The sequence below is a fragment of the Cadophora gregata genome (genome assembly GCF_030347475.1).
Source record: "Cadophora gregata isolate MNR1 chromosome Unknown scaffold_16, whole genome shotgun sequence".
Lineage (NCBI taxonomy): Eukaryota > Fungi > Ascomycota > Leotiomycetes > Helotiales > Ploettnerulaceae > Cadophora > Cadophora gregata.
This window is the reverse complement of record NW_026695939.1, coordinates 164,391-191,549: the sequence shown is the minus strand read 5'-3', so window position 1 is coordinate 191,549 and position 27,159 is coordinate 164,391. Positions and strand designations below refer to the sequence as shown.

The 27,159-nt window shown below is 46.7% G+C and overlaps 12 protein-coding genes and 1 non-coding gene across 13 annotated transcripts; 7 read left to right on the top strand and 6 right to left on the bottom strand.

Annotated features, from left to right (window-relative positions):
• Window positions 1-656: 656 nt before the first annotated feature.
• On the top strand, window positions 657-2,729 carry ONS95_005312 (uncharacterized protein; the record flags this gene model as incomplete). Its single annotated transcript, XM_058498712.1, has 3 exons — window positions 657-674; window positions 743-859; window positions 919-2,729. 3 exons carry the CDS (start codon window positions 657-659, stop codon window positions 1,267-1,269), a joined length of 486 nt encoding a protein of 161 aa, XP_058350977.1. The 3' UTR covers window positions 1,270-2,729.
• Window positions 2,730-2,836: 107 nt separating this feature from the next.
• On the top strand, window positions 2,837-2,908 carry ONS95_005311. The gene has a single exon. It is a non-coding gene; the product is annotated as a tRNA-Met (tRNA).
• Window positions 2,909-3,691: 783 nt separating this feature from the next.
• ONS95_005310 (uncharacterized protein) lies at window positions 3,692-4,111 on the top strand (the record flags this gene model as incomplete). The annotated part of the gene is made up of 1 exon (XM_058498711.1): window positions 3,692-4,111. The coding sequence occupies one exon, from the start codon at window positions 3,692-3,694 to the stop codon at window positions 4,109-4,111; it is 420 nt and encodes a 139-aa protein (XP_058350976.1).
• A 252-nt stretch (window positions 4,112-4,363) lies between these two features.
• ONS95_005309 (uncharacterized protein) lies at window positions 4,364-5,272 on the bottom strand (the record flags this gene model as incomplete). The annotated part of the gene is made up of 2 exons (XM_058498710.1): window positions 4,364-4,754; window positions 4,818-5,272. The coding sequence occupies 2 exons, from the start codon at window positions 5,270-5,272 to the stop codon at window positions 4,364-4,366; spliced, it is 846 nt and encodes a 281-aa protein (XP_058350975.1).
• Window positions 5,273-6,896: 1,624 nt separating this feature from the next.
• ONS95_005308 (uncharacterized protein) lies at window positions 6,897-9,077 on the bottom strand (the record flags this gene model as incomplete). The annotated part of the gene is made up of 1 exon (XM_058498709.1): window positions 6,897-9,077. The coding sequence occupies one exon, from the start codon at window positions 9,075-9,077 to the stop codon at window positions 6,897-6,899; it is 2,181 nt and encodes a 726-aa protein (XP_058350974.1).
• A 604-nt stretch (window positions 9,078-9,681) lies between these two features.
• Window positions 9,682-11,527, bottom strand: ONS95_005307 (uncharacterized protein; the record flags this gene model as incomplete). Its single annotated transcript, XM_058498708.1, has 8 exons — window positions 9,682-9,921; window positions 9,974-10,049; window positions 10,102-10,277; window positions 10,334-10,463; window positions 10,518-10,953; window positions 11,009-11,111; window positions 11,164-11,375; window positions 11,425-11,527. 8 exons carry the CDS (start codon window positions 11,525-11,527, stop codon window positions 9,682-9,684), a joined length of 1,476 nt encoding a protein of 491 aa, XP_058350973.1.
• A 706-nt stretch (window positions 11,528-12,233) lies between these two features.
• On the top strand, window positions 12,234-13,435 carry ONS95_005306 (uncharacterized protein). Its single transcript, XM_058498707.1, has 2 exons — window positions 12,234-13,035; window positions 13,088-13,435. The coding sequence occupies exons 1-2, from the start codon at window positions 12,350-12,352 to the stop codon at window positions 13,392-13,394; spliced, it is 993 nt and encodes a 330-aa protein (XP_058350972.1). The 5' UTR covers window positions 12,234-12,349; the 3' UTR covers window positions 13,395-13,435.
• Window positions 13,436-16,717: 3,282 nt separating this feature from the next.
• On the bottom strand, window positions 16,718-17,086 carry ONS95_005305 (uncharacterized protein; the record flags this gene model as incomplete). The annotated part of the gene is made up of 1 exon (XM_058498706.1): window positions 16,718-17,086. The coding sequence occupies one exon, from the start codon at window positions 17,084-17,086 to the stop codon at window positions 16,718-16,720; it is 369 nt and encodes a 122-aa protein (XP_058350971.1).
• Window positions 17,087-17,324: 238 nt separating this feature from the next.
• ONS95_005304 (uncharacterized protein) lies at window positions 17,325-17,952 on the bottom strand (the record flags this gene model as incomplete). Its single annotated transcript, XM_058498705.1, has 1 exon — window positions 17,325-17,952. Exon 1 carries the CDS (start codon window positions 17,898-17,900, stop codon window positions 17,325-17,327), a length of 576 nt encoding a protein of 191 aa, XP_058350970.1. The 5' UTR covers window positions 17,901-17,952.
• Window positions 17,953-19,091: 1,139 nt separating this feature from the next.
• On the top strand, window positions 19,092-19,730 carry ONS95_005303 (uncharacterized protein; the record flags this gene model as incomplete). Its single annotated transcript, XM_058498704.1, has 5 exons — window positions 19,092-19,116; window positions 19,174-19,283; window positions 19,343-19,457; window positions 19,505-19,581; window positions 19,629-19,730. The coding sequence occupies 5 exons, from the start codon at window positions 19,092-19,094 to the stop codon at window positions 19,728-19,730; spliced, it is 429 nt and encodes a 142-aa protein (XP_058350969.1).
• A 1,239-nt stretch (window positions 19,731-20,969) lies between these two features.
• Window positions 20,970-21,454, top strand: ONS95_005302 (uncharacterized protein; the record flags this gene model as incomplete). Its single annotated transcript, XM_058498703.1, has 3 exons — window positions 20,970-20,999; window positions 21,054-21,203; window positions 21,254-21,454. The coding sequence occupies 3 exons, from the start codon at window positions 20,970-20,972 to the stop codon at window positions 21,452-21,454; spliced, it is 381 nt and encodes a 126-aa protein (XP_058350968.1).
• Window positions 21,455-22,758: 1,304 nt separating this feature from the next.
• On the top strand, window positions 22,759-27,107 carry ONS95_005301 (uncharacterized protein). Its single transcript, XM_058498702.1, has 4 exons — window positions 22,759-23,344; window positions 23,402-23,596; window positions 23,647-26,434; window positions 26,485-27,107. The coding sequence occupies exons 1-3, from the start codon at window positions 22,769-22,771 to the stop codon at window positions 24,022-24,024; spliced, it is 1,149 nt and encodes a 382-aa protein (XP_058350967.1). The 5' UTR covers window positions 22,759-22,768; the 3' UTR covers window positions 24,025-26,434; window positions 26,485-27,107.
• ONS95_005300 (uncharacterized protein) lies at window positions 25,301-27,107 on the bottom strand (the record flags this gene model as incomplete). Its single annotated transcript, XM_058498701.1, has 3 exons — window positions 26,660-27,107; window positions 26,483-26,610; window positions 25,301-26,419 (listed from the first exon to the last, which is right to left on the bottom strand). The coding sequence occupies exons 2-3, from the start codon at window positions 26,606-26,608 to the stop codon at window positions 25,301-25,303; spliced, it is 1,245 nt and encodes a 414-aa protein (XP_058350966.1). The 5' UTR covers window positions 26,609-26,610; window positions 26,660-27,107.
• Window positions 27,108-27,159: the final 52 nt, after the last annotated feature.

Sequence of the window (27,159 nt, the reverse complement as noted above, 5' to 3'; positions counted from 1 at the left end):
TATTTCCCTCGCATCATTTGTTGCTTGCCAGTACCATATGATAAATTTCTTCTAAGATTGTGGCGACTTGATATTTGGCACGTTTTTGCTTTCGTGGGCCATTGCTTAATGGGGTGATATTTATGGTCGACTGAGCTTAACTTGCCAACGTTCTTTGTTTCTTCTGCTAGCCTTCCGACCAATCTCTGGTTTTCCATAAACTACTTCAGCATTACTTTGTGAATAGAAATTTCCAAAACTAGTAACTTATTGTCTCTCTTAGTCGCTGTGACCAAGTGTATTTATTTCTACATACGGCACATCTACCCAACCTGAGTGCGAGCCAAAGACTCGTGAAACTTCGGGAAAGTATCGAGCTGTTCTAAATAGAATGATTCTTTGTCCCATAAATATCATCTTGATTTATGAGACTTTGTTTGACCTATTCTGGGAGTCGTCAGAACTGTACATCTCCAGTTTGTTGAGCAGCTTTACCAAATCACGCCCAATCCTCACCTTCTTTGTTCCAGTTTTGAGTATATAATATCCTTCTACGACAACTGCTTGAGGCCGGAATTTATCTCATATGGTTAATGCCGCATTGTGACACTTTTTTGTTTTCTACTTGACCATACCCTAAATCAGAGAACCATTTGGCAACATTGGAAAGCATAACCATGGCGGACGTCAGCTTTGTAAATGCGCCTCGTCCAATTTCCTAATAATCGCAAAATGGTTGTTTGTGATGCTAACGTCGTGGCAGACCACCAACACTTCCGTAATAAGACCGTCACGTTTTTCCTCTGAAGCAGCCCACGATGACAGCCGCTGTGGCTTCCATGTCAAAGATATTGCAACCTTTGCCACAACGTTAGAGGAGGTAAGACGAAATTTATTTCAATGACTCTCACAATCAGCTGATACCAGTGGTTTGTATAGGCAGTCAAAGGCGCTTTTCCAAACCGACACCGTTCTAAATATGGAACCGTACATGTTCGTTTGATCAGATGGGAAGTCGGAGGCGGAGCTAAAGATCCCGGGCATGAGAAAGAAATGAGCAGCCTCTACGATATTTTCAAGCACGGCTATGGATTCAACATCGAGACATGGAAGATTCCAATCATCCAACCTCATTGGAAGCTGATGAGAATGGCTCTAGACCTCATTAAGGAGTTCGACGCGAAAAACAATCTGTTCATTGTCTACTATGCCGGCCACGCAACGATGAACGAGAACGGATGGTCTTTGTGGAATCAAGATCGAGACCCGACAAGTGAATCAATCGACTAGTCATCAGTCCGAAGGGTCTTTGAGCGCTCATCATCTGACAATCTGTTTCTTTTCGATTGCTGTGCTGCACTCAGTTCTGCCAAGATCTCTGGTTGTGGAACCGTAGAGACAATTGGAGCTTGTGGTTTTCAGCGGCATAGCTCCTCCTCCCAGGAACTACTCCTTCACAACTACACTGGTTGAAGTCCTTGGAGAGTGGAAATCGAAGCCTTTGTTTCCCGTGAGTCTTCTCCATTCGGAAGTGTTTCGTCGGCTCAAGGGAAAGCGGCCTGAGAAAGGCCGGGAAGGCACTTATCTGGAATGGTGTACGACTCCAGTGTATTACATCGCCAGCCCAGATCCAAGGCCCCAGAGCATAGAGCTGATCCGACTAAGCCAAGAGGCCCCAATGCAACCAACAGCTCCACCAGATCAATCCTCAAGTGGCGATTCCTCACTTGAAACCCAACAAGAGGAATAAGGGACTGAGCTGACGGATACTCATTCAAATGGAGACCTGAAGCACCCCCATGTTCTTCTCTGCGTGGCTCTCGAGCAAGACCAAGATGATCTACATCCGGAGCAGTTCCAGCGCTGGCTTTCGAGAATTCCAGCACTGGCCAAATATGTAAAGATTGAGGGGTGTTTCAAGAGCTACTCGACTTTGGTCTTGGTATCTTTGCCAGTGGCTATCTGGAACCTACTCCCGAATGATCCAGCTTGTTGCTTCATTGGTTATGTTACTTCGAGAAACTCCCCCCTCTTGAAGATGCAGAACTGAAAGAAGTCACTCCGACACCAGTCATGTTTGACGCCTCCGGCAGAGCCATCCATTCACATCTGGAAACCAATGATCGACCAATTTATGCTATTGCTACACGGGGCGTTACATAAGGCGATCAATCGGACAGTGGTGAACTTCAAAATTGCACATGACCAGAGAAATCGTATTGTGTTGCTGGTTCAGATTCACCTAATGTGGGTCGTATTTCAACAGCGACAGATCCTTCACATCAAATTGGAACTTCGATCAAGGAGTTGGAACGTCTCTTACTTTGTCAGATGAATTCTTTTCTTTAGATCTCAAATAATTATAACTGTGGGTGGAAAAGAAGTGCTGAGGCATACCCTCCTTTTCATTGGAAATCAAAGATCTAAGTCACAGCACCTAACTCAGACCGCAATTATTTCCATTGATGTTCTCCGGAAGATTTGAGATCACCCCCCCTTTGCCGTATAAATGGTACGGGTAGAGCAAGTAAATCGTGGCAAAGGACCCCATCCTTCCACGTCCAGACATTTCCCTTCGATTTCTGAAGCGACCCTTTGATATGATGCATTAAGCAATAACTCTTTACCAACAATTGATTTCCGTCTCCTCGTATCTCCTCGTATCACCTCGCAAATTTGCCTCCTTACCAAGTCAACAAAGACGACCCACAAATCGGCCCACCAACACGAAAGAATTTTTTTTAAGCGAGCCTCGTTCACTAAAAATTCCTTTGTGGTATATCTAACCAAATAAGAGGAAACAATCATATCAGCAGACAGAAATGGCTCTGATAAGTCAGTATAACATGATACAACAAGCAATTTGGCGCAGAGGAAGCGCGCGGGGCTCATAACCCTGAGGTCCCTGGATCGAAACCAGGAATTGCTAAATACAATCAGCTTGTACTGGCTTCTTCTTTTTGATTTTGTTTTTGTCATTCTAGCCCCTTGTAACTATATACTAGCTGATAAACCCGTCTTTTACTAAAATCATATAGGCTCAATATTTTTTCGTATTTGACTTTTGCTCGCCGATTCTTGCCCGTCTATGTTGGTCGTCGAATAACCCCAGATTTAGTTGGGTGGCGGTGGCAAGACGCCTAAATTACAGGGGACAATCGCTGGAGATACAGTGGACTGGACGGCTATTCTAAGCGAGCCCAGGGTGCGGTATGACAACAAAGCCTCTAGTTAGCCTTCAATGTCCAAGTAGCCTCCAACATTTGCTAAAATGATCGAAACGTAAAGAAGAACACTACTTCAAATATTCAATGGCAGCCTTTGTTGGTGTTCTTGAATTCGCTGAATGCATAATGGCCGAGCCTGTTACTCGGTTCTCGGGATTCCGAAAAGAGCGAAACTTATGTCAACCCCGTGGTTCGCCTCTTTCATATTGATCGTTCAGGACCTTGATAATAGCTTAGCCAGACATATATAACTATCCCTGAGTTCTATCAAATAGCCAAAAAAAAAACTCACATCTTTCCCAGGCCTGTGCTTAGCTAGGAAATCATTTCTGGCAGGCAGTACTCAGATTGAACCTCATCTGTATCTTTCAACTTGCTATAGTTTACATGTCTTGACTGAGCTCTACCATTGAACCAAAGTCATCCGAATTACTTCCGAGAGCAAGACTATCTTATTCTGAGTTCTACATCTCCCCCTGTCTACAATGACATTTTTCTCACCAATACCCTCATATATCCTCGGCACCCTATTTACCCTCTCCGGAATTATTTCCTTCATCTCCCCAGCAACAGAGTACAGAACATTCGGCTTGCCTCTCACATCCTCAAACAATTCCAAACCGGACTCATCATCTTCAGCGTCCCCACCAAGTCCTCAGATCTCACCGTACGTCTACGCAAAAGGCATCCGGGATCTGACCTACGGCTTCACATACTTCATCTTTCAGCTCCAAGGCCAAGAATCAGCAATCACTACTTTCACTGGCATTGTATGTATTGCGGGCTTTGTGGATGGGATTCTGGTTTGGAGGTTTGTGGGGGGATGGAAGGGAAAGGCCTTTGAGCACTGGGGAGCAATTGCGGTGCTTGGGAGTTGGGCTGTCTGGAGGGCAATGAGCGTTTGAAACGGTTTAATGGTCTGTTTCATGGTATGTGCGAAGGCCTTGCGTTGAGAAGACGGTCAAGGATAACGAACAGCTGGGAAAAGCTTAGCCAATGTGTCTCCGATTTATCATCAACATGAAATGTCATTCAACCAAAGTACTATTTTATAAACCAACGAGATGTCTTACGATCGATTTGTGACACAACCGGATCCATAAGTCACTAAACAGTATAAATCTACTTCCTCAACGAATCACCACTCATCAACCTCATCATCCTCTTCTTCTCCCCCTCTGTCGGATTCTCATACTCCCCTCTCCTCGCCTTCCTGAACCCCTTCTTCTCCCACTTCCTAAAATGGTCGGCCGTAATCTTATGCCATGGCACGTTAAGTCCTTTGACACACGATCCTTCCAGTAATCCTTTGCCGTAGAAACCTTCCAACTATCCGTGGGAGCCTCTCCTTTCTCGAAGAATATCTCAGCCATCTGCTCGCTCTCCGTCTTGCTTTTTGCGATCGCTTTCTCCATGCCGTTAACCATTCGGCTTTTGTTGTAGGGGGTGGGTTTCATCCAGTCGGCTACTTTGTTGTAGTCGAGCTGGAAGCCTGATTTGTCGTAGGTGGGGGAGCCGTTGGGTCCTTTATCGAAACATACGTATAGTCTGTAGAGGTAAGAGGTCAGTAGCGGAATTTTTGGTATCAATTGGGAGAACTGGGAATAATACTCGTAAAATGTGTGCCCTGGCGTCTCCCGGATGAACTGCTTGTACTCCTCATTCTTCTCATAAGCTGTCTTACGAACCTTCTTCCCAGGCGGTCCTTTAAATGACTTGATATCTGGCGAAGCTGAGCGTTGTTCCTCTTTAATGGGTCCGTCACGTCCGGGAGTGTGCTCTCGGCCCACTTTAGTGGCTTCTTCGGTGGTTGCCCTCACTTCTTGGGCATCTTTATCATTGTCAACGGAACGTCCATCTGACTTGCTCTTCTCGCCAATTGCATCGAGTTTCCTCGATTTAGGATCTGACTGTGATACATTCTCCTTATCCTCTTCATCAGGAATTTCATCCTCGGTCTTCCTCTTCGTCCCCACGGCTTCCGACTTCTTAAACTCGAGTGTAGACGTTGCGTTCGTGTTGCTCTCTGCCAGCACAGGCTCATTGCCACTACGAAGTGAAACCATTTTGAACGGTATTGGGGCGCAGCTATGCAAATATAAATGATGCGATCGCTTTGGAAGTGAACGAGGAGAGGCTAAACTGTTATTTAAGCTGCGCGCAAAGTTTGTTTAGTAATGACGTTGATGGTTGCAGATCTTCAGAAACCGAATCCGAGCGGGAGACGCGTTGACGCGTCAGTATTCACATGACTCGCTCTATATGCAAGCCACCTGGTGGCATACGCAGCAGTACCTTAAGGTAGCATTCAGGAAATACATACAAGTACAAGTCAGCTGTTCGGTACAGAAGACCTTACGAATTGAATGAGGCTGGCGCCCAAGGGTTCAAACATCCAAGCTCAGTCGTAACATATGACGCAAAACAAGCGAGTCAACATAACCATGTCATCCCTCAACCGCTTCTCATCAAAACCAGAACTCCCTCAGCTCATTCAACCGACCCAAGCTCTCAACATTCACATAAAAAGCTATCGCATCCTTCTTACCAGCCATAACCATCATAGCAATACAACTGGTCTTCCCGACATACCAAAACACGGTCCTAATCAACGCCAGGTGCTCATTTTCAATTAATATGTAAGCAAGTCCGTACCCAATCCTCGATAATGAATACACAGCCATCAAGCCATTGAGTTTCTCAATGCGTACACCTGCGTGGAGGGCAAGAAGCTGTTATTGAGAACAAACATCAACCTTTCTTTCATCACAAAGTACCCCAGATGAAGATGTCGTAAGACATGAATAGGAGGCAATATGAGGAGGAGCAGAAATAAGTAAATCAAGAAAACAACTCACCACACCCGCCACAAAAACAGCATAACCCTCCACCGAATTCGCATGCGCATTCTCCATCCTCCTAATTCTCTCCAACGTACCCCTACTCATTTTCCCATCCCTCACCATCTTTTCACCATACCGCTCTACATCCTGTCTCGGACACGCGTTGTGATCAAAATCATAGAAGCGTCTCACGAACCGCGTGGAGAGCAGACCGTAGGCGAAGACAAAGTTGAAGATCAAGAAGTGGGAGGCGTAAGAGGGGATGGGGGACGTGTGAGAGAGGGGGAGCGGGGAGAGTCCGAGGTTTGTGAGGAGGGTCCTGTGGGAATGTTAAAATGGGAAACATATAGAGAATCAAAGAGAGAGTGGACAATACATCTTGATTTTAGTATTGATGTGGATGTAGAGATTTGCGGTGAAAATTCGAAGGGGTAACGGGGAAAGTGGTTCTTTTTCGAGAAGTTGTAAGGGAAAGGCAGGGTTCAGAGGCAGAAAAAGGAATATGAATGTTGCGAGGGGCCAAGACACAACGAATTTGAAGATCATGACGTGAAAGTCCAACTGTCCCTGCATTAGCCTCGGCATCGATGAGATTGACTTCAGTAGCCTCGCATTAGAGCCTTGAGTATTCCACTTGGAGAGACAGCCTCGGCCTTTTGTTTCACAAGCAAGCTGTAATGATAAAGACTAAAAGGAACATTTGTACCGATTCTCCAATACTCTCGACAGCATCTAAGCAATGCTAACTATCTATCATACAACAATACAGTACAAACCATAATCGACCCGCCAATAAAACAGGGGTATCAACATACGCGCCTCAGCCAGAACAGAAAGAAAAACGATTCTACACCTCGTAATAGTAGTCCTCGTCCAAGCCCTCCCTGCTAGGGACGACTCCAGCGCCCTCAGGAGGTCCGGCATATCCATCATCCAGGCGGACATTCAAAAGTCGGATCTTCAAGCCATATTCGCTAACCAGATTGACTAACTTGTTCGTTTCAGCAGTGATTGGTGCTTGATTCAACAGCATTAGAAGGCCGTCGAGCCATTCCGATGCAAGACTGTGGGTTGGTGGCATCAATGTCAGGATTGCCCGCTCAGTAGCTTCTTGGTGCGATGATTGGGATTTGTTGTCTGAACCACCAACGAAACTGTTGATAGTAATCTTGGTCGTTGAGCTCTGCTTCGGCGTGTGAGAAAGCGATTTGAGAGTTGATGTCGATGAAATGCTTGAGCTGTCATCTGTTGCAGCTGAAACATTCGATACGACGGAGCTGATCGTGCTCAGATCTATCTTCTCGCTCAGTTCGTCCAAAGGAGGCTCTTTTGTTGTCTGTGCATCAAAGTCTGCGTAATGGAGATATCGTCGATTGTGTGACAGACCCACATATCTGTATGTGGTTGAAGATGTCCTCTGGGTGCCATTGCGAATTGTATCATTCTTGTTCAGAAGAGATCTTGGGAACCAAGCTCCTGATAAAAGACATCGTATCCTCTGCTCCTTCACAAACTGCAGAGCTTCGTGCTTGAGCTCATCTCGAACTTGATGCAAATGCTGACCCCATTCATCCTCGAAGGTCAGCTCTAGGAGTTCCATTTGCAGCTCGCGTAAGCGTGTGTAGTCAAACTCTCCGAGTTCTTCTTCCACTTCCTGAACATCCTTTGTTCTGGAGGCTTGCCCAACAACCTGTTCAACCAATATCCTAACCAGTTCTGCCACTTTGTCAAAATCGTCCTGTTCCGCGCCAGTTGCTTTCCACAATCTGAAGAATGCTTGTAAACACGCAGTATGGAGTCGCGACCACTGTAGTAGGAGTGGCCTGAATATCTTGTCGTAATTCTTCATTCCGTCCAAAATCAGATAGCTCTTTGCATCCTCAACATCCGACTTGTCAACCTCGAAATGTTCGTATAGGATCGTCGTGACAGCAAGACTAGACCGTGCAATCGGACATCGTTCATTCATGGCCCGAGAGGATTGTTCCAGAAGCAGCTTTTGAAATCCATCCTCCTGTTTCCGCACATAGTCGGTCAAGTCCATCATTCCAAGAAACCCAGCAGCATCGAACTCCCAAGCAGGGCTTTCTGTTTCGAAGCCTAATCGTCGCCATTTCTCTGGATTGTGCCGCCTACTTCCTTTCTTGGACGAGTCTGCTGCCATCTCCTCTATTCTTGGTGTTCCTCCATTACCATTCATATCCTTTCGCTCAGGCGCACTGGCCAAATGTAGCCCTTTCAAAGCTCGTCGATGCTCCGGCCTTTCGAGATCTACTCTCACATCCCTCCATTTCCTCAGCAGAACTTTTGTCAATGCCTGAAATTCTAACAGTGGATGTGCCAAGTCCTGCAACGCAGAGCTCTGCATCAAAACATAGACCGCCTTGATCACCCCGAGATCTTGCAGCCTCTTTATAAATTTCGGCCACTCCTCTCCCGTCCCGCTACTCTTTCCCATTCCATCCTTTGGGTTCCCGCTGTCATTCGTAATCGCATCCCGCATCAAAGCATTGAGCAACATCAACGCGTTGGCGCATAGCGCATGATCCGCCGAATTCAGCTGCGATACCACCATCTCGAAGAACTGAGGGTATACAGCCACAGCTGGCTTCAAAGCTCGGAATCCAAACGCCCCAGGTATCCTTATAGCACCCCTCGCCGACTGCGGATGGGACACAATAGCCACCAGGATCGACATTGCACCGCGCAGGATATTGACCAGAGGATGCACCACGATAAGCTCTACCACCCTCTCCACCAACTCTCCTGCCCCAGTAGACTCGAATATCTCCCAGCCCATATCTACTTCGAGGAGTCGGCTCAGCGACTGTAGGGAGTATGCGAGGGTGTTTCCGCCAGTGGACATGATGAGCCGGCGCAGGATGTTGAGGCCGCCCGAGGATATGAATACATCTGCGAATGCGGGATCGTTGATTGAAGACTGTAATTTGAAGACTGCCATCTTGCGCATGGCATCCTCGTCGCTGGAGAGGCGCGAGAGGAGGGCGGGGATGTCTGCTTGATCCATTGTGTCGCGTGGGCTGTGTGCTGGCGACGATTCGCAATTAGGATGCTGAGACTTTATTAAAGACTTTTATCGAGAGCATTGGCGGCTGGAGGAGAGCGACGATGTTTGCCAGGAAGACGAAGCGGTGATGTGGTGAGTTGGGTATCTGGCTCGACCAGAATTTCGGCTTCCCCAAGGTGTCGCGTCGGAAGTGGAAAGCCCGTGCGAGATTGATCTGAAAGGGGCTCGGTTGTGGTCGGACGCAGATCATCTCCCCCCTTTTTCTGGAAAACTAACCGAGCCATTTGTTTACTATGATTGATGTCTTGGATATCACATAATCACGGTCGTCCCTCTCCAACTCACAACAGGATAGAGAGCAGGAAGGGCATTGAAGCATTCTTCATCTGGGTGGATTGTGTTGCCTGGGTTGGTCTAATGCATGATACTTGAGCTTGTGATCTTGACGTGAGGAATACATGATATGTTTGGTTCATCTTTCCGATTCAATAGATTTTGAGTAAAGAAACAGGAACAAATATATTATGCTTAAGGCGCAGCTCAACTGCTTCAACAAGACCATGTATACATGAAGCCGAGTGACACCCGGTCCTACCTTCAAACCTCACATACGTTTTTCATCCTCTCCCACTTCAATGTGCATTGCATCATGCTTCGAAATCTCCAATGGCTCCAACTCAGCGTCTCCAGAGAACAAGCGATCAACAGCCTCGAGCTCCAATCCTTTAGTCTCAGGAAAGAATAGATAGATAATGGGTACCCAAAGAGCGTTTAGTACGGCAAAGATGATGTATGTTCTCCACCCGATATTTTGGATTGCGATTGGCGTAATTTGAACGATCATCTAAGTAAGAAAGTTAGTGTATTGTATGGAGCTGCTATGTTACTGCACTCACGTAGTTGAAGATCCAGTTCGCTGCTGTGGATATAGATGAACCTCGCTGTCGGAGGCGCAGAGGAAGAATTTCGGATCTGAATCGAATTAGTCGATGCTAGAAGCTATTGTTTGGGTAGGCACACTCACGGATATACCCAGACAGTGGCTTGGAAGCCAATAGTGAAAGCGCCCTGGAAGACGAACAGCATAGCCGCCGCGCCGATTCCGGCACCGTGTGCAATTGCAGTTTTGTTTTGCACCTGGAAAATCAAAGCTGCCTGGACTGCCATAACAGCGGCCATTAGGCTTATCATGGAGAGAAGCTATTATGTGTTAGTGACTACGGTTGCCGCTCGCCGAAAAGAATATGTGTTCTTACCAGAGGTCGTCGACCAATGCGATCGATCAGAAACCATGGAATAAATGATGCGACGAAGAACCAGGTTTGAAGAAACCCGCTCATCAAGGAGGACATATGGGAGTCGAAACCGATGGACTTTTCGAACAGCCTATTGTTTGTCAACTACCGTTCTTGAGAGACTGGAATAGGAATTGAGACTTACGTTCCAGAGTAGTAAATAATGGCGTTAATGCCTCCCAGTTGTTGGAATGCTTGAATACCACAAGCAATTAGTAGACGTCTCTGACTCTTGATATGATCATTCTTGAGCAAGTCTTTCCAAGACCCAGCGCCGATGGAGGCCTCGTATGCAACAGTCTGTAAGATCTCGCCATGCAATCTCTGCACAGCCACCTCATCCTGAGCTCCACGCAGTCTTTGCAGAACTGCGAGACACTCATCTGGTCTATCATGTGCTGCAAGCCATCTTGGAGACTCTGGAATGATCCAGAGGATGAACAGCATGGGAACCAAGAACATGCACTGTAGTATGGTGGGTATGCGCCATGCGAAGCTCGCCGTGTGAGTTGAGAAGGCATAGTCGATCCAGTAGACGAAGAAGATACCGAAGTTGAGGGTCGAAAGCTGTGCACATACAACTAGAGAAGTTATGTCAGTTCTCCGCTCCTTGAGCTTTAAATGCACATGACTTACAAATTCCTCTCGTTGCTTTAGGTGAGAACTCAGCCTGGAGAACAGGTACTGTGGAGTTGATGGCACCCATTCCAACCCCAGAAACAACCCGGGCAACGATCATCTGTAAGCAGTCAGCATCATCTCCGTCGAAGACCAAACGAAGGACTGCTGACCTGGGCACGACTGTATGAAGTCGCTTGTAAAACTGCGCCAATGATCATAACAATCACGCCTGCGCCAATGCTTTTGCGTCTTCCAAGCTGCTCACCGACCGCAGCCGTGATCACAGCTCCAAAGAAGCATCCAACCTCGTAGATCGCTACAATCAGACCGATCATAGTAGCATCCGGGCTGTCAAACGTATCGGTAAAGGCCTTGCCATTTACTGTAGTGCTAGTTAGCATGAATCGTCGAGCTCGGATATGAGAACGTACCAAAGCCTCCCATAAGTCCATTATCAAACCCAATCAAGAGAAATCCAAGGGACGTGAGGACAGTGACAGCGCCCAAGAGGCCACGGCCTCGAAGTTCGAACATGTTGACTGATTTTGGGCAGCTTTATTACAAAATAACCTTGTTGATATGAATCGAGATTGAAGTACTTCAGACGACGATCGAGAAGTTGGAGCAGGTAGACACGGGGAAGACTGTTACTTCTTATACGAGACGTCTCTCACCGTTCGGATTGTAGGCAGGGATTCATGATACGGGAGCGGCAAATGCTCTAGATTGCAGTGAATTTCAGCACAAGCCTTGTCCCCACACTCCAAGCAAATCAAGCTCTGAGGTTTGGGAATGTGGAGCATGTAGATGCGGGGAGAGCTATCAGACCATGCATGATGAAGCTTCACGGGTCGGCAAATGCTCCTATCTCCCTCACATGCTAGTGCAGGAGAGATGGGGGGAGCTACTTTAGTTGGCGGCAAGCGAAGCTTGATTCTTTCCCGCGAGATCATGTCAGAGGGGCCTCCCGAGATAGAATGGGATGAATCTTCAATGAATACATTCATCCAAATAAACCACTGCGGAATTGTTTTATCATAAGGAATTCGAAAATATAGACTTGCCTGCAAAGACCAGAGACATCATTTGAGCTTTGCTAGGGAGGCAGTGGCTGACAGTGGCTTGTCTCATGTGATTCAAAGAGGGGTGGTCGTCGGGCTTTGACGGCTTATGACTTATCAGACGACACTCCTCGATAACAAGACATGGACGAGGAGACGCGAATCGTCTCCACACGGCAATTGAGTAAATGGTTTGAAAGTAAATGTTTAAGCTATATCAATGATGTCAATATTCGTTCTCAGTTGCAAGAAGTAAAGTCTTGGCCAGACATTGCGTTTCTCAAGTGAAGTCAAAATGTCCACTGCAGTGCCATTCAAAATATACCATGAGGACTTCAAGCAAATCCTAGGTTCCAGCCCGAAGCTCGAATGTCTCCTAGAGGATCAAACTATTCCATTTGCACACGAAGCAGGCGTATTTATCCCCGAAGACAATACCTTATTCATCACAAGTAACCAGTTCCCACATCCCACCACAGGAGAGAAATCAATTCAGATATCAAAAATCACTCTCAGCAATGGATCAGCAACATGCGAGAAAATCGAAACGGAAAATGTCACCATGGCCAACGGCGGCGTGAACTATCAAGGCGGCGTCCTTTTTTGTGCTCAAGGCAACATGTCGTCGCCTGGTGGTTTAGCATTCATGTCAACAAGCCCTCCTTACAAATCCTCAATCTTCCTCTCGAACTTCTACGGTCGCAGCTTCAATTCTGTCAATGATGTAGTCATTCACAGCGATGGTTCCATCTGGTTCACAGATCCCAATTACGGATATGAGCAGGGCGTTCGACCACGACCCGTTCTCCCGAATCAAGTTTACCGATACGATCCTGCTTCCAAAGCAGTAAGAGCCGTGGCAGATGGCTTTGGCAGGCCAAATGGCCTTTGCTTTAGCCCTGATGAGACGATTTTGTTTGTCACTGATACGGATTGGATACATGGTGATGGTTCCACAGAAGATTCTCGAGCCTCGACGATGTAAGTTCATCCCTGTCTGAATGATTGCTGCATCCTCACAATCAATTGACAGATATGCCTTCGACATTGTTACATACTCTGGACAGCCGTTCTTAATCAATCGGAGGCTCTTCGCATATGCTTCTTCACGCGTTCCAGATGGCATCAAATGTGACATGGATGGAAATGTGTATTCTGGCTGTGGAGATGGCGTTAATATTTGGTCGCCTGGCGGAGTTCATCTGGGAACTGTAGAGGTACAAGGAGGTGCTGCAAACTTCTGTTTTGGGAGGAAAGGAGAACTTTTCATCTTGAATGAGACTAGGTTATGGCGAGCCCAGCTGGGTAGCCATGTTAAAGGCGCGCTTCTGAAGATTTAGATGACTAAGATAGAAATCAATCATGAAAGGCGATTCACCACAGCTCATTCTAATACAAAATTACATCGCTGAAATGAGTTAAAGTGCAATAGTATTCATGTCCAGTATCTCTGTGCATGGCTAGACTAGCCCAGATGTTCTCTATGCCAATTCGTACTCAAATAGACGAACCTAGTCAAGAAAGCTTGACTTAAACCTCCCCGCATTTACACCCAGCCAGCCACAAACTCTTTAACCCCAGACTCCGGCTATTGAAGCTCGAAAATCTTCCCCCAAGCTCGGCACAACTCCGAGTCAATATCGGAGAGCTACCGATATGCTCAAACTACCATCGGTGTTTGAAGGGCTTCGTTCATATGAACCCCGCACTCATTATTCTGAGACGACTACACTTGAGCTCCTAACACGAGTTAATTCTCCATAGACCAAGCCTCATCAGTAGTTTGCGAATATCAAGCCTCGGCCTTTGCGTGGAAAATCTAAGCTGATTGACGACAAGCGATGAGGGGAGCATTGGTTCGTTTAAGTCCACCTCGGATTCTCGAACGTCTTTGACCGTTGTAACGACCTGTCCGAGAATGAGCTTATTCTGAGCCACCATTGGAGCTCCCTCTGGAAGGTCTACGTAGATCTCTTAGGAGGCTTCCTTTCCGTAGGGTTCTTTCCATCGCAGAAAGCTGAGCTTCGCATTGACAAATCCGTGCGTGGCTTTCTAGTCCATGATTTTCATTCCTATGATGGTCAGATATGGTATTGTTTTTGTTAGAAAATCAGAGGGGAGGGGAAAGAGGTTAAAGTATGATATTAAAATAGGTACAGAGATTGTAGAGATATACTAGAAATAGGGGCTGGATTACCTAGTCTAGGCTAGTCCTATTTCTTACAGTTTTGACGTACCGAGTTGGTAGTGATCGAAGCGGTAGAGGATGTTGAACTGAGTGCTTTGTCTCTAGTAGTTCCGGAAAAACCAGTGATCAAGAAGCTCACCGTGGAGCGGCTTTTGATTAAATGTAGCTCTAAACTAGAGTTTTCCTGTCGTCCCTTTCCACCTGACCATGCCCCCGCAAATAGCATCTTACGCTGATCCAAGTAACGTTAATATGTGTCTGTGGCATAGATCTTCAACGTCCGCCGTATTAGAGTTAGACGCTTTGTTTCGGAATATACTTCGTATCATGGGTAAATAATGTGCAATTCTAGTCTGTGCACACTAGATACTTGGCAATGCTGCTTTTATTACTTTTCCTAATATTTTGTATGGCCTCCTCCTACCGCAATCACTGCTTGACATCTCTCTGGCATTTCCCGAATCAATTCTCTGATTTTTTCAATACCTATCGATTCCCACGCTTCAATTACAGCCTCACGTAGTCTTTTATATGAGGAATGAACCTTCGGGTAGTTGCTCTCGATATAATCCTTTATTTCATCCCATATAGTCTCGATTAGGTTCAAATCAGGGGAATTCGCTAGCCAAAAGATCGGTTTAATTCCAATTGCTTCAAAGACTGATTGTGTATATTTAGAAGCGTGTCCTTTCGCATTATCCTGTTGAAATTGAAGCTCAGGATATTGTAATAAGATCTCTTGAACCTTCGGGATAATAATTCCGGAGTATGATCCTTCATTAATCGTTTCCCAGTCCTTCTCCCAAAATAACCCCTTATGCCGGCCGTATTTACCTGATATTATACCCTAAAACATCCACCCGATCTTCTTTTGATATCGATCCTCGACACAATCAGGGTGATACTCTTCTTGCGGCCCTATCTTTCGTGTGACCTATTCCTTCGTATGTTTTCCTAGTTTAACCCACGTCTCGTCGCTCTATAAGATCGAAAACCATTGCTCTTCAGTCCCATTCTCGTGCTCGATAGCCCATTGAAGTCGAGAGATCTGATTTGCGTAAGTTAAGACTAGTTTTCGACGTGCAATTCGTCGAGCAAAGCCTTCCTTTTTAAATGCCGTGCGAATTGCGTGAAGACCGATATCCCATTGAAAAATCGAAGGAATCTCGGCCCAAGGAGTACGACGATTCGCTCTCGACGCTGTTACCTATTGAACAAGGCGTTTTCGTTGAGGGGTATTCAAGTGAGCTTTACAGCCTCGTAGGTGGTGTTGAGGGGTCAATCGAGTCTATAAGGCATATTGTACCTGACGTCGAGTGAGGTTTAACTGAAGGGCAATTTGATCTTGAGTCCAGCCGGCCTCGAAATACAAAGTCTGGCATCGTAATCGCTCGTCCCGAGAAGTCTGTTTAGTTGGAGTTTTAGGCGTAGGTACACTAAATGAAGGCTCCATGACGAAAGTGCTGATTTTCAGTGCAAAAAGCGGCGAATTATCATCGTTATATCATTGGTAGTTACCCCTGCACGAGAGCCCTGTCAACGGAAACCTCTAGAATCGCGCTCAGATAGCGGCTGTACATTATTTCGGGCCTGTACCAAGTATCTCTAGTGTTTTAGAAGCTATAAGGTAAATTCCGGTGTTTTAGAAGCTAGGGAACCTTATAAGGTAAATTCCGGTGTTTTAGAAGCTAGGAAACCTTATAAGGTAAATTCCGGTGTTTTAGAAACTAGAAGGTTTCCTTCCTGTTTCGGGAACCTACCTTCATAAGCTAGAGCCTTTGAAACCTTCCGGTTTTAGAAGTAATAAGAGCTAGCTTAATACTATACCGAATTAGGAAATAGAGCGTAGATATATAGAGCTAGAAATCCCCCCGAAGTAATGGAATCATCATACACTCCAAATATCTCTACTTTACACGCCGGTCATTCACGTTTAGATAGCTGTTGGGCCAAGTATCATAACATGCGATCATTGAGTGAACCGTCCACGAAAGACGGCCAATTAAACGAAGCTTTCCAGTGCGTGTGAAGAAATAATAAGAGGAATAGGTCTTAAGAGGAATAGGTCTAAAAAAATTTCTTTGAAGTCTCGCGCCCATGTCGATTGAACGAGCAAGCTGAGATTCATGTCGCGAATCCCAAGATATTCATCTCTTTGAAGAACAGTTATTCAAACAGCGTCCTCAAATGCCAATCCCAACGTTTGTCATCTTGCCTCCCATGAGCATTAAATTGTCAGTTACAGCTCTACCAGCCATTAAATGGAGTTTAGAATTTGGAAGGTGGGTACTGACCGGACTTGCGCCCAAGAACCTCCTGTGCATGTTGCTGATGGCTTAAATGGCTGCTTGCTCGTCGACGAAAGACTTCGGGGCCGGCCAGGTTATCGTGCTTCCATGAAAGGCTAACCACATCCAGTTCCGTTACTTCAAAGTCGATGATGTGCACCTCATCCCAAGTCCACGGAAACATCATCTAGTTGCACATTTCCTCTTCTTGGTCACATGACCAGTAGAATTTGTTCTTGTTGTAATGTAAAAGGTCATAGATGACACTGTCTTGTTCCTGAGCCATCATAGTAAGGCCTGCTCCTGAAACTGACACAGCGATTTCATGCACGAAGTTGCCGATAGAGTTGTCGTAGCAACCACAGTATGCTTTCATCGGATGGGATGGGGGCTTATTTGTTTTTCCTTGCTCAAGTTTTTCCTTTAAATTGGAGTAGCTTCGAAGGAAACCATTCTTGGATTGCTTCGGTAGCTGCAGGTAGTCGTGCGGCTTTTCACCGAGAATAGCTTGCAGGATAAGTTGACCAATCCAGTCCGTTGTGTCGGAAAAACCCATTGTATTTGACAGTACGACGATCGCAGTTTCAGTCTCGGGAATGAGGTGTACAGATGAAATCGCGCCAACGAGATTACCATGATGGTGCATCACATTCAATCAGTTGAGCTGTTACCAATGATAGGCATATTATCAGGCGCAATGAATCCAATGTTCATCCCGATGGTTCCGAGCCGTTCTGGAAGCACGGTCTTGACCCAACCGAGTGCGTACGCCTTTTTCTCGAGACTTGGATTGTCTATATAGGTATCCTCACCTCGAACATGTTGGTGACCTGCCGGAATGGCGAGGATGACTGGGGAATCGTCATATTTTCATGAGAAACCTCTTGGGTGTATTGCGATAAGAGCGATTTGTATAGATACAAAAGGTCAGACAGAGACGACTTCCCACCACCGGCACCTGCCAATCCTGTAAGGGCAGAACTTGGTGCGGGCTGGATTTGGCAGGATGACCCATCTCGATGGACCATGTTCGCGGAAGCAACATTGTCATCATTTGGAACATCCAGAGTTGTACGCTTGAGTCCCAGTGGCTTGAAGATGTTCTCCCGAACAAACGTTCCGTACGTCAGTCCGGTGACCTGCTCGATCAAAGCTGTAACCAGGCCATAGGCCCAGTTATTGTAACTGAATTCTGATCGGAACGGCACAATCGCGTCAATATAGGCTGCTGTTCTCACTGTTTCGTTCTTAGGCATCATGAAGTTCTGGTTCCGTTGAATCCAAAGAGCATTTGCACCCGTGAGGCCAATTCGGTGACTCAAGACATCAATCAGCGTGGCTTCTTGACCAACTTTGTCGTCTCTCTGCATGAACTCTGGAATATACTGGGACAACGGGGTGTTCCAATCCAGGAGCCTCTTCTCCACAAGTATGGCAGTCGAGGCGGTAGTGATTGTTTTTGTGAGCGAAGCGATATACTACATGGTGTCATCATTCGGAGGATCCGGGGAAGTGAGAGATCGTTGGCCGTAATGAAAGGTTTGGATGATCTCTCCGTGATGTAGAACAACGATGCTGGCTCAAACGTCATTGCCAGAGCGCAGTGTGTCACCGAATAAAGGAGCAAGAGTTGCCAGTTTCTCGGCTGCATGTTTCGTCATGGTAGGTGAGGACCATAGCTCTGCGAATGATGGCTCAGTGAATGATGGTTTTGTGAATGATGGTTTTGTGAATGATGGTTTTGTGAATGATGGGTCCGTGAATGATCATTGAGATGAAGAAATGAGCAGATGCGTGGTAGGAGAAGGGGCATACCTACAGCAGCACGGCGGCAGTTTGAGCTTGCTGGACTGTGATTCCTACGCCCAGCTGGTGATGAAACTGACCTGTTTCTCAAGAAGAAGCCGGTTTGATTGTGTGCACACCACTGCAGAAAATAAGACTCAACAGGACGTCAGCGAAGTACTGGTTTGTTGTGTCCGGGGCTGCACTAATCCTACCCTGGGTATTTATCCTAGACCGCAAATCACGTTTCCTTTGGGCGAAACCATTGTCAGCTGCTCTCATCTAAGTTGGTTCTCCTAAGTTAAAAGCACACTTGGGAACCAGTTTACAGAATAACCAAAACAATCCGTCCATCCTCCTCACCGCATCCTGCTTTGAAGGACACCGATCAGGCACGTAAGCGACAGAGCTACAAAACACGGGCCACATGTCGTTACTGCGACGTCTAGAGAAGCACTGCTATACAGATTCATTGTGGTTATCTAGAGAACCCTGCCGGCACCGGCAGCTTCTCGTCATACACCGGTCGTGGCACGGTCTTATGCTGTATCTGTGCTGGTGCATCGCTTACTTGCTGTTTCCTTGATCTGCTGATATACTCATACCAGACTAGGCACCGAGCCGCTGCACAAAGAAAACGCGCACACCAATACTTGGGATTACCCTCACTCCGGAGCTTCTGCCTTTGTCTTTATCCCACTTTCGCAGCTACCACATCGATCACAAGATCACCGGGAAGTTCTACCGGCTGAATACTTTCACAGATATCTGTCAAGATGTCACGATCGGTGCTCGTTCTCGGTCAGTCTTGCCCACATCTGACACTTCTTGAGCTTTCCTTCTCACGTGTGTCTTTAGGAGCTAATCGGGGTATCGGTCTCAATCTCTGCAAACAATTCGCGAAGCACGGCTGGAAAGTGGCTGGCACTATCCGTCAGCAAACAGAAGGGGGGGCTTCAGTGGAAGAGGTAGGCACATCTCTAACAAGGGCACGTTTTCAGAGGAATTGTGATTGATCGGTATACAGTTGAAGGAAATAACCAAAGACATCTTTGTCCTTGACTACACCGACGAGCATAGCATCATACAAGCTGCCAAGTATTACGGGACTCGACCACTGGATGTGCTTATCAACTGCGCCGGTACATTTTCGCCCTTCACTTGTCTCATCTTCACTAATACTGGGCAGGTGTTGAGCCACAGCCCGTGAAGTGGCAGAATCATAGCGCCGAGATATTGCTTGAAAAGTTCCAGATCATGGCTGTTGTGAGTTCTGGAGCTGCGTGTCCAGATACCTCTGCTGACACCGCCAGGGGCCGTTCCTAGCAAGCAAGCACTTCTTTCCAGCTCTTGAGAAGAGCAAAGGGAAAATCATCAACATATCTTCCGACATGGGTTCAATTTCACGTGGGTAATTCTAACGTCAACAGAGTTGATAATCTCACCTTACAAATTTGATAAAAAATAAATCCGGGACAAACCTTGCATACCGATTGGCAAAGTCCTCATTGAATCAGTTGACGGTAACAATTGCCAAAGAATGCGAGAAAGATGGTAACTCAGTGACGGTGAATGCGATCCACCCCGGATGGACACCAACTGCCGTCTCACACTTCACTGGTCCGGACAACATAGAAGAGGTAGCTGAGGATATTGTGGAGACAGTGGCAGGACTAGATGATAAGTCTAATGGGAGATACATGACTAGAAAAGGCGTGGATCTGGAATTCTAGGGGGAATCATGGGCTGTGCCTCTTATGTTGAGTTTAGTAATGGAATACAACTGAACAGACAACGAAACACAACTTGGAGAACCGTCATGAGCTACCTCCTTCCGACTAGCCGCAGTATTAATAGCAGCAGACCATCGTGAAAATCTCTTTCTTCTAAGCGTATTTAACTTGAATCCCCTCACTAATACGATGTGTTGCTTTCTGCCGGCATCCCATCTAGTGCTCAATCAGCTACCTCCTCATCCTGACCATGCCGAAAAGTCGAGTCGTGTCGTCCCAGATCTCGAGGTCGGTACATTTCTTCAGCGCAATTGCATAAAGGCTGAAGGAGAAGGCACAATGCCACGCTATGATGTCCCCCGAGAGTGCATTTACCTCTAGCTTCTCGCTCCCTTCAGCTCCATCCAGGCTTGCATGTGACGAAATTCGATGGTCACTGTCTGACAATCCCTATCGTTGAGGACGCAGCTCCAACAGGAAATCTTGATCGCTACTCCAAGTAGTCATCCTGTAAGACTACCAGGTCAAGCGTAAATTGGAACAATTAAAATTGTTATTTTTTACCAGTTATCTTCTACAGGCATTCATACCGAGTTGTCCTGGCTAATTCTTTTATCGAATGTTGCAGTCAAGCATGCAGTCATCATTATTTGTCCACTCCCAGCTTATTGTCATTGAGCGACTGGGACCGATCTTGTTGGTTCTGCGGTGGAAGCGGGATATTGCCAGCTTGAATTTGTTGCAAATCTCATCACACTCTGAGTTGGGAAATAGTTGCGACGGTCCGTTCTCAAGACCATGAACCAACAAGAAGGATCGCATGCCCGGGTATTGGTTATTCACCCCCTTTCCCGAAGTTGAAAATGCGGGTGTCTCTGGTTCTCGAACAACTGTCTTGGTATATGCGAATTGAGAGCCAAGATGCCTTCGCCGACACGAGGTTCTCCAGAAGTACGCTCCAAAAATTAAAAATCAATTTCTAGTCATCCATCTGACTCTAAACAGTACATGAAAGAGAGTCGGGTCTCGCAGATTTTAGTGGGCTCAATCCTACCGGCCGTCATTGCCTCCATCTTCGTGCTCGCTCGCTTGTACGCTCGGCTGGTAATCATCAAGAGTTTCGGAGCCGATGACTACTGGATTGGTATATCATGGGTAGACCTCCTACTGCTTGTGATATTCCAGAAGGGCTGACAAGATAAAAGTTAGCATCGCTAGTCCTCACTGTCATCAACTGCGTACTGGTCAACCATGGGTCCGGACACCACTCACTGCTTCAGTCGAAAGCTGACGGTATCCTCACTATCAAAATCGCATTCATCACACGCATCTTCTACAACTTCGTCCTCGGAACGACTAAAATTGGAATTTGTGCGTTCTACCCCCGGATCTTTGCGATCGGATGAGCAGGTACTTGTCGTTTGCGCTCTCGGGGTTCACTGGTCTCTACACGCTCTTCTTCGTGATCTTCACGATCGTGTTCTGCTTTCCGGATCCGAAGAAGCCTTTTGGAAAGTGCACGAAGAATACGCCCGATCTCTTCGCATCGGCGGCATGTAATATTCTTGCGGATGTGTTGTTGCTGGCATTTATTGCACCCAAGATATGCAAGTATTTCTTCTACCGGGGGAAAGGTTTGTCTCTAATTGAGTAACAGGGGCTCTCAAGATCAAGAAGATACTGAAGCTAGCCCTTCTCGGAGTCCCTGGACTAAGTGTACTAGTTATCGTTGCAGCATTCCACTCCATTCATCAGAAAGATTTGGTCTAATGTCTTGGTCCACAGGGGAATTCTTGAACCTTACCACCTGGTCCGCTGTCGAAGTTCAAACAGGTTTGTTCTGCGCATCAGCACCAGCGACCAAGCCTGTCCTTCGAAAGCTATTCCCCGGACACTTCTCTGAAGTCGAACCAGCTTCAAATAAAGCTACTCCTCAACCTCATTCGAGTAGCAAGCGTGCACATACTTTGAGTGGAAAATTTTCACGGCGAAGGAATGGATGGGATATTGAGTTGAACAGTTGTGAAGGTGGGATCGTTGGGGTGGGAGACAGGAACAAAATGGACATCTGGAGGGATACAAATTTCGTGGCAAATAATGGGAGTAGTAGTAGCGCCATCGTTCGAACTGATAATGTGGTTTCTGGGACAGGGAGGATTTCAAGTTCTTCGATTTGTGAAAGTTCGGACGATAAATCATTGTTTTGATTCCCACAATGATAGCTTGCCGTAAACAGAGCTAAAGTCGGCAAGCGAACAGTAAGAAATGACTCGTATTTTATGTATGTAGGCAGAAAAACATCCACTGGTAATCTGCTCAACATTGCAGAATTCTTGTTCTAAAAACGAAGCAGTGAATTCTCAAAATCATGATTCAGGAACGTTGAACCAAATCAATGGATGTCTTCTCAAGTCTTCTTGGTGGCCGTTGCTAGGTATCCTCGCTGAGCCTGCGGGGGGCTTAGAATGCAGTGCTGTAGCACCTAATTTTTCATGCAAACCCACTGTCAATGGGTTCAATTCCACTGAGGAAATCGACTTGAGGAAGCCAGTCCCTGTCATTTTTAAGCAACTTTTGTGGAGTGATGAGACCGGAAATTGGAAAGCCCCGTCCAGTACGGGAGCCCCTGTACTGGGGTGAAGGCTCTGGGCATAAGAGGCTGCGACCTCGCCACAAAATGCCCCCTGATATTTTTACATCAACCAGCCTTCGATGCGATCATGTTGCTCCAGACCGTAATTGCTGGGTTCTCAGTCCTCCAAACGATTTCAGCTTGTGGAGTCCCAGAAATTTATGACAGATCCGCAGCACTTCAAAAATTGGCCATCACCAATGTGCGGGTCTGGGATGGGAACAAATTTCCCAGGGCAGCCAGTACAGTCGTCATTGTCGGAGGCATCATCTCGAATGCCAATTCGATCGGAGCGGTAAAGGTCAATGGCAAAGGAGGATTTTTGATTCCAGGGCTTATTGATTCGCATGTTCATCTAACGGATTGTTCCTATTTGTCGACGCTGCAAACTTATGGAGTCACGACAGCGCTGGATATGGGGACGTATCCTTACGATCCCATGATGAATTGTCATGATCACGGGTTGACCGATGTTCGCGGCTCGGGGGCAGCTGGAACAGTAAACGGGACCAGAATTGGTCTCATCCCAGGTTTCCCAACTGATTCTTTTATTCCAACGCCTGAAGCGGGAAGAAAGTTCGTTGCGGCCCGAAAGGCTGTTGAGGTCGACTATATCAAGTTGTTCTTGGACCCACTGGGACCTGATGATGCGACTATCAAGGCGGTTTGTGAAGCCCAAATCAAGTCATAAAAATTCATTTGAGCTAACGAGTGGATACAGGTTGTAAACGCTGCTCACAGAGAAGGTTTGCAAGTCATTGGTCATGCTACGACCAAAGCATTGTACGCACAAGCAGCGCGGACTGGTATTGATATTATTACCCACGCCCCAGTCGATCAGGCTTTGGACACTGCCGTTCTCAACAACATCATCACTAACAAAACGAAAATCGTACCGACCTTACTTATGATGCAGGTTTGTGTATCAACTCAATTCTTTCAGTATGTCTCTAACAGAATTGGCAGTCAACCATCAACAACACAGGCGCACCATTCTTTCTGTACACCTCAAACGTTGCCGGGAGTACCAAAGCCCTTCTCGACAACGGCATTCAAATAGCCGCAGGGACAGACAGTAACGACAACGCGTACGTCCCCGCCAATCCTCCTTTCGGCGAGTCGCTCCACGAGGAACTCGCCCTGATGGTGGGCGCTGGATTCACGCCCAGCCAAGCAATCCAGGCTGCTACTTCAGTTCCCGCCAATATGTTCAAAATTTATGATCGAGGCTCTATCAAACCTGGACTGAGAGCGGATCTGGTCCTGTTGACTGCGGATCCAACTGTTGATATCGCTAATACGAGAAAGATTGCGAGGGTTTGGATAGAGGGTGTTGCTAGCTAGGATAATAATGTAACAATTGAAATTAGGAGGAAAATCCCTGACTAGGTAAATGATAGTATCATGAACGACATGAACAACTTATATTGTATAGCTGAACATCTAGTCGCAAATTGAAAGACGCAAAAAGGTGGTAAGTGCGGGGTAAATTTCCTCACTCACACTACGTAGCTGAGGCTATGGATGCTGAAGATAGCGTACCAGAACTGAGCTACGGTCAGCATGCGCCAGCTTCTTAAATCAGATCTGTAGGGGCTCTCCAAAAATCGAAAGTCAGTAACCTAGTCTAGGTATTGCTCAGAGTGTAAGCTTCAGTAGCGTCAGTGACAAGTGCAAATTTCATGCAACAAAAGCACAAGCGTGAAGTAAACAATTCAATCAACTACCTTAATAAGCCAAGCATTAAACAAGGAGCAGGACGGAAACAAGTGGTAGAGACAAAGGTAAAGCAATGATAGAATTCATCAACTACAGAGCAGCCAAACTAACTTTGAGATAAAGTTGGAGCAACTAAATAACGTCGACGAGCCAGCCGTAGACGCCGACAGTTTCCTCTATCAGAGTCACAAAGTTCTGTAATCAGTGACCCAGATCAGTCCTGCGCTCCTTGTATTTGTCGGCTCTCCAGGACCCTTAGCACTAGCACGATTGCATCCGGCCAAGCCGTAAAAGCAAGTGCGGGTAATCCGGTCGAGCGAAAGCGCGTAGCGACGGCGATCAGCTCTTCTGGCAAATACGTTATGACAATGCATAGAAACATTGAGCGGCGGAGTCGAGGACGAGAGGTAACAGCTATTCCAGTAGTTGGCGGGATAGTACCGTGCTGCAGGGCGAGTTGTTCAGCATCAGCATCAAATGTTAAAGTAGTTGCTGTTCGCATCCTCCACTAGGATCGACGAGAAGCCTTGACCACTGGCATCGACAACAGTATTGCGCTGCAATGGTGCGATGATCGCTGAGCCATATACCCAAGACCTGCTTTTGATTCGTCCTGCAGATCAGACTGGTCCTTGTAGAAACAGAATCGCAGCGGCCGACGGCAGCTGATCGTCAGAGGCGCGCCAATTTGGAAGGAGTTTTGGTCTGCTCCTGCTTTCGAAGCAGTGATATGAAGATTTGAAGGATCACATCGTTTTCTTGGACCTAGAATCTCCTGGTGGCGGAGGTTGGAGGTGAGGCTGAGTGCAAAGGTCAAATGCTCCTTAGATGAGTCACCATCGAACTAAGTCAGACACGGAAAATCGCTCATGATTGTATCTGCTCCGTGTAATGCGCGAATTCAGGTTATGCCTCGAAGAGAAGCATCTTTGATACCCTCAGCACTGAAAACTGCTCGTAACTGTTCCTTGTATCTTTCTTCTTCTTCAATCTTCCTCTCGATCTCCTTTGCTGCACCAGCACGCCAATACGGGGACACAACTTGATCAAATATCCGCATTTCGCAGTGCTGTGGACAGAAACGTCGCTGGATGTGCTCGTTAAAGATTCGAAACAACCCCCTGGGACTATTTATGGCATGGAAGTACCAAAAGCTTCCAGTCTCCCAACAATTCCTGAGTATTGGTGCTTGGTAAATCCCCCCTCTAGCCATACCTCTCTCTTCTTGTTCGAAAACTTCGAGGTACTCCATAACGAGTTGATGATATGTGTCAAGATGTTCACCTGGTTCCATCTGATCTATAGCCCGCCCTGAAAGCCAGTATGGAGGGCACTGGAGGTGGATGGGCAAGGAACAGGCCCATTCCAAGTCGATTAGAGAAGTAATATTCCAGTCCTCGTCAACAAAAATATTGCTCTGATGAAGATCAGTAAGGGTGAATACAAAAGGTCCGTAACGAGCATCGCGTGGACAGAAGTGATGAAGGACTGCACGCATCATAGTCAGAGCGGCCATTTGCTGCTGGCCGTCATCCTCGTCATGGATTGAATTTGGCTGAAAGGAGATACGGTTGTCGTGGCAGCTCAGAAGGTCAGAGAGGTAAGGTTCCACAGCTGAGTAAGTAGAACCCCTGCTGATAGTAGTCGGGATATCTTCATTCTCCAAGGACTGAAGCTGAAGGGTCAGAGGGCGGTTGGTTAAGGTTATAAAGCCTCGATCATTGAAGGTCAAGGAGCCGATAGCTGCTAACGGAGATTTGTTGAGCGATAGGATGATCCGAGCCAAGCTATGGAAAAGATTCGAGCGGCGAGTCCTGTCATGGCGGAGCGTATCCCAGGAGTTGGAAAGCATGGTTCCTTGCGAAACCCTACTGATGATGATATAGCCAGTACTTAAGGCATCTTGGCAGCCTCGATTGATGTATCGGGACGGAGTCGGAAATCGAAGCCATGAAAGTAGAGTCCTTTTCATACGTGACATCGACCGAACGAATAAAGATGTTTGTTCGGGAGCCGTATGCTAAAATGATAGAATGTTACAAATTAATCATGTAAGAATGGACATAGGGTCGATTGAACGTACAGTCTGGCCATTCGGAAACCCAAACCCAAATAGATATGGTATCGACACGTCGGGACAATTCTCCTGAATCCATAGATACGAAGCAACCTCACAGCGAAGTTTCTCGTCCGCATTTCCTGGCGACATTGCTTCCCCAACTTTGTAAGGCAGTGGAATGCGAACAAGCACTGAACGCACATTGGAGGGAGGACTTATGTAGACAGGTATGCAAACATTGTAGCTGCCAGATAGCCAGGTCTGGACATCACTAACTCGGCACTTCTCTACACGGAGGTGGAACGACACGATAGCTTCGATCTCGGTCTTGCGGGCGAACAAATAGTTGAAGTACTCATCTCTCTGTCTGGGATACTCGAGTTGTTTCAGTATGTTGTCGTCATCCTCCAAGGCGCGGTCGAGAGCGATCCTGCCTCTCAGGAGTGGTAGTGTGCTTGACATGGCAGTATCCATCCACAACAAGCATCTGATAGTGGCATCGATCACCGTTGAAAAGATTATCGAGATGAATATTGCATGCTGTATCGCTTGCCCCTGAGCTGGAAGACGTGGGTGTTGCTTAATGTAGCGATGGGGCCTCTCAATGTCGACACAAAGGGCCAATTGTGGCACGTGCGGAACTCCAAAGTCAACGTCTTGAGGGAACAGTCACACAGCTTAAAATAATTAAAGGTAGTATC

Excerpts from the sequence above, each read along its gene's own strand:
- ONS95_005306 (XM_058498707.1), top strand. The coding sequence starts at position 12,350 with ATGTCCACTGCAGTGCCATTCAAAATATACCATGAGGACTTCAAGCAA. Across the intron at positions 13,036-13,087 it reads GATTCTCGAGCCTCGACGAT|ATATGCCTTCGACATTGTTA; the intron begins GTAAGTTCATCC and ends ATCAATTGACAG.
- ONS95_005301 (XM_058498702.1), top strand. The coding sequence starts at position 22,769 with ATGTTGCTCCAGACCGTAATTGCTGGGTTCTCAGTCCTCCAAACGATT. Across the intron at positions 23,345-23,401 it reads ATGATGCGACTATCAAGGCG|GTTGTAAACGCTGCTCACAG; the intron begins GTTTGTGAAGCC and ends GAGTGGATACAG. Across the intron at positions 23,597-23,646 it reads CGACCTTACTTATGATGCAG|TCAACCATCAACAACACAGG; the intron begins GTTTGTGTATCA and ends CAGAATTGGCAG.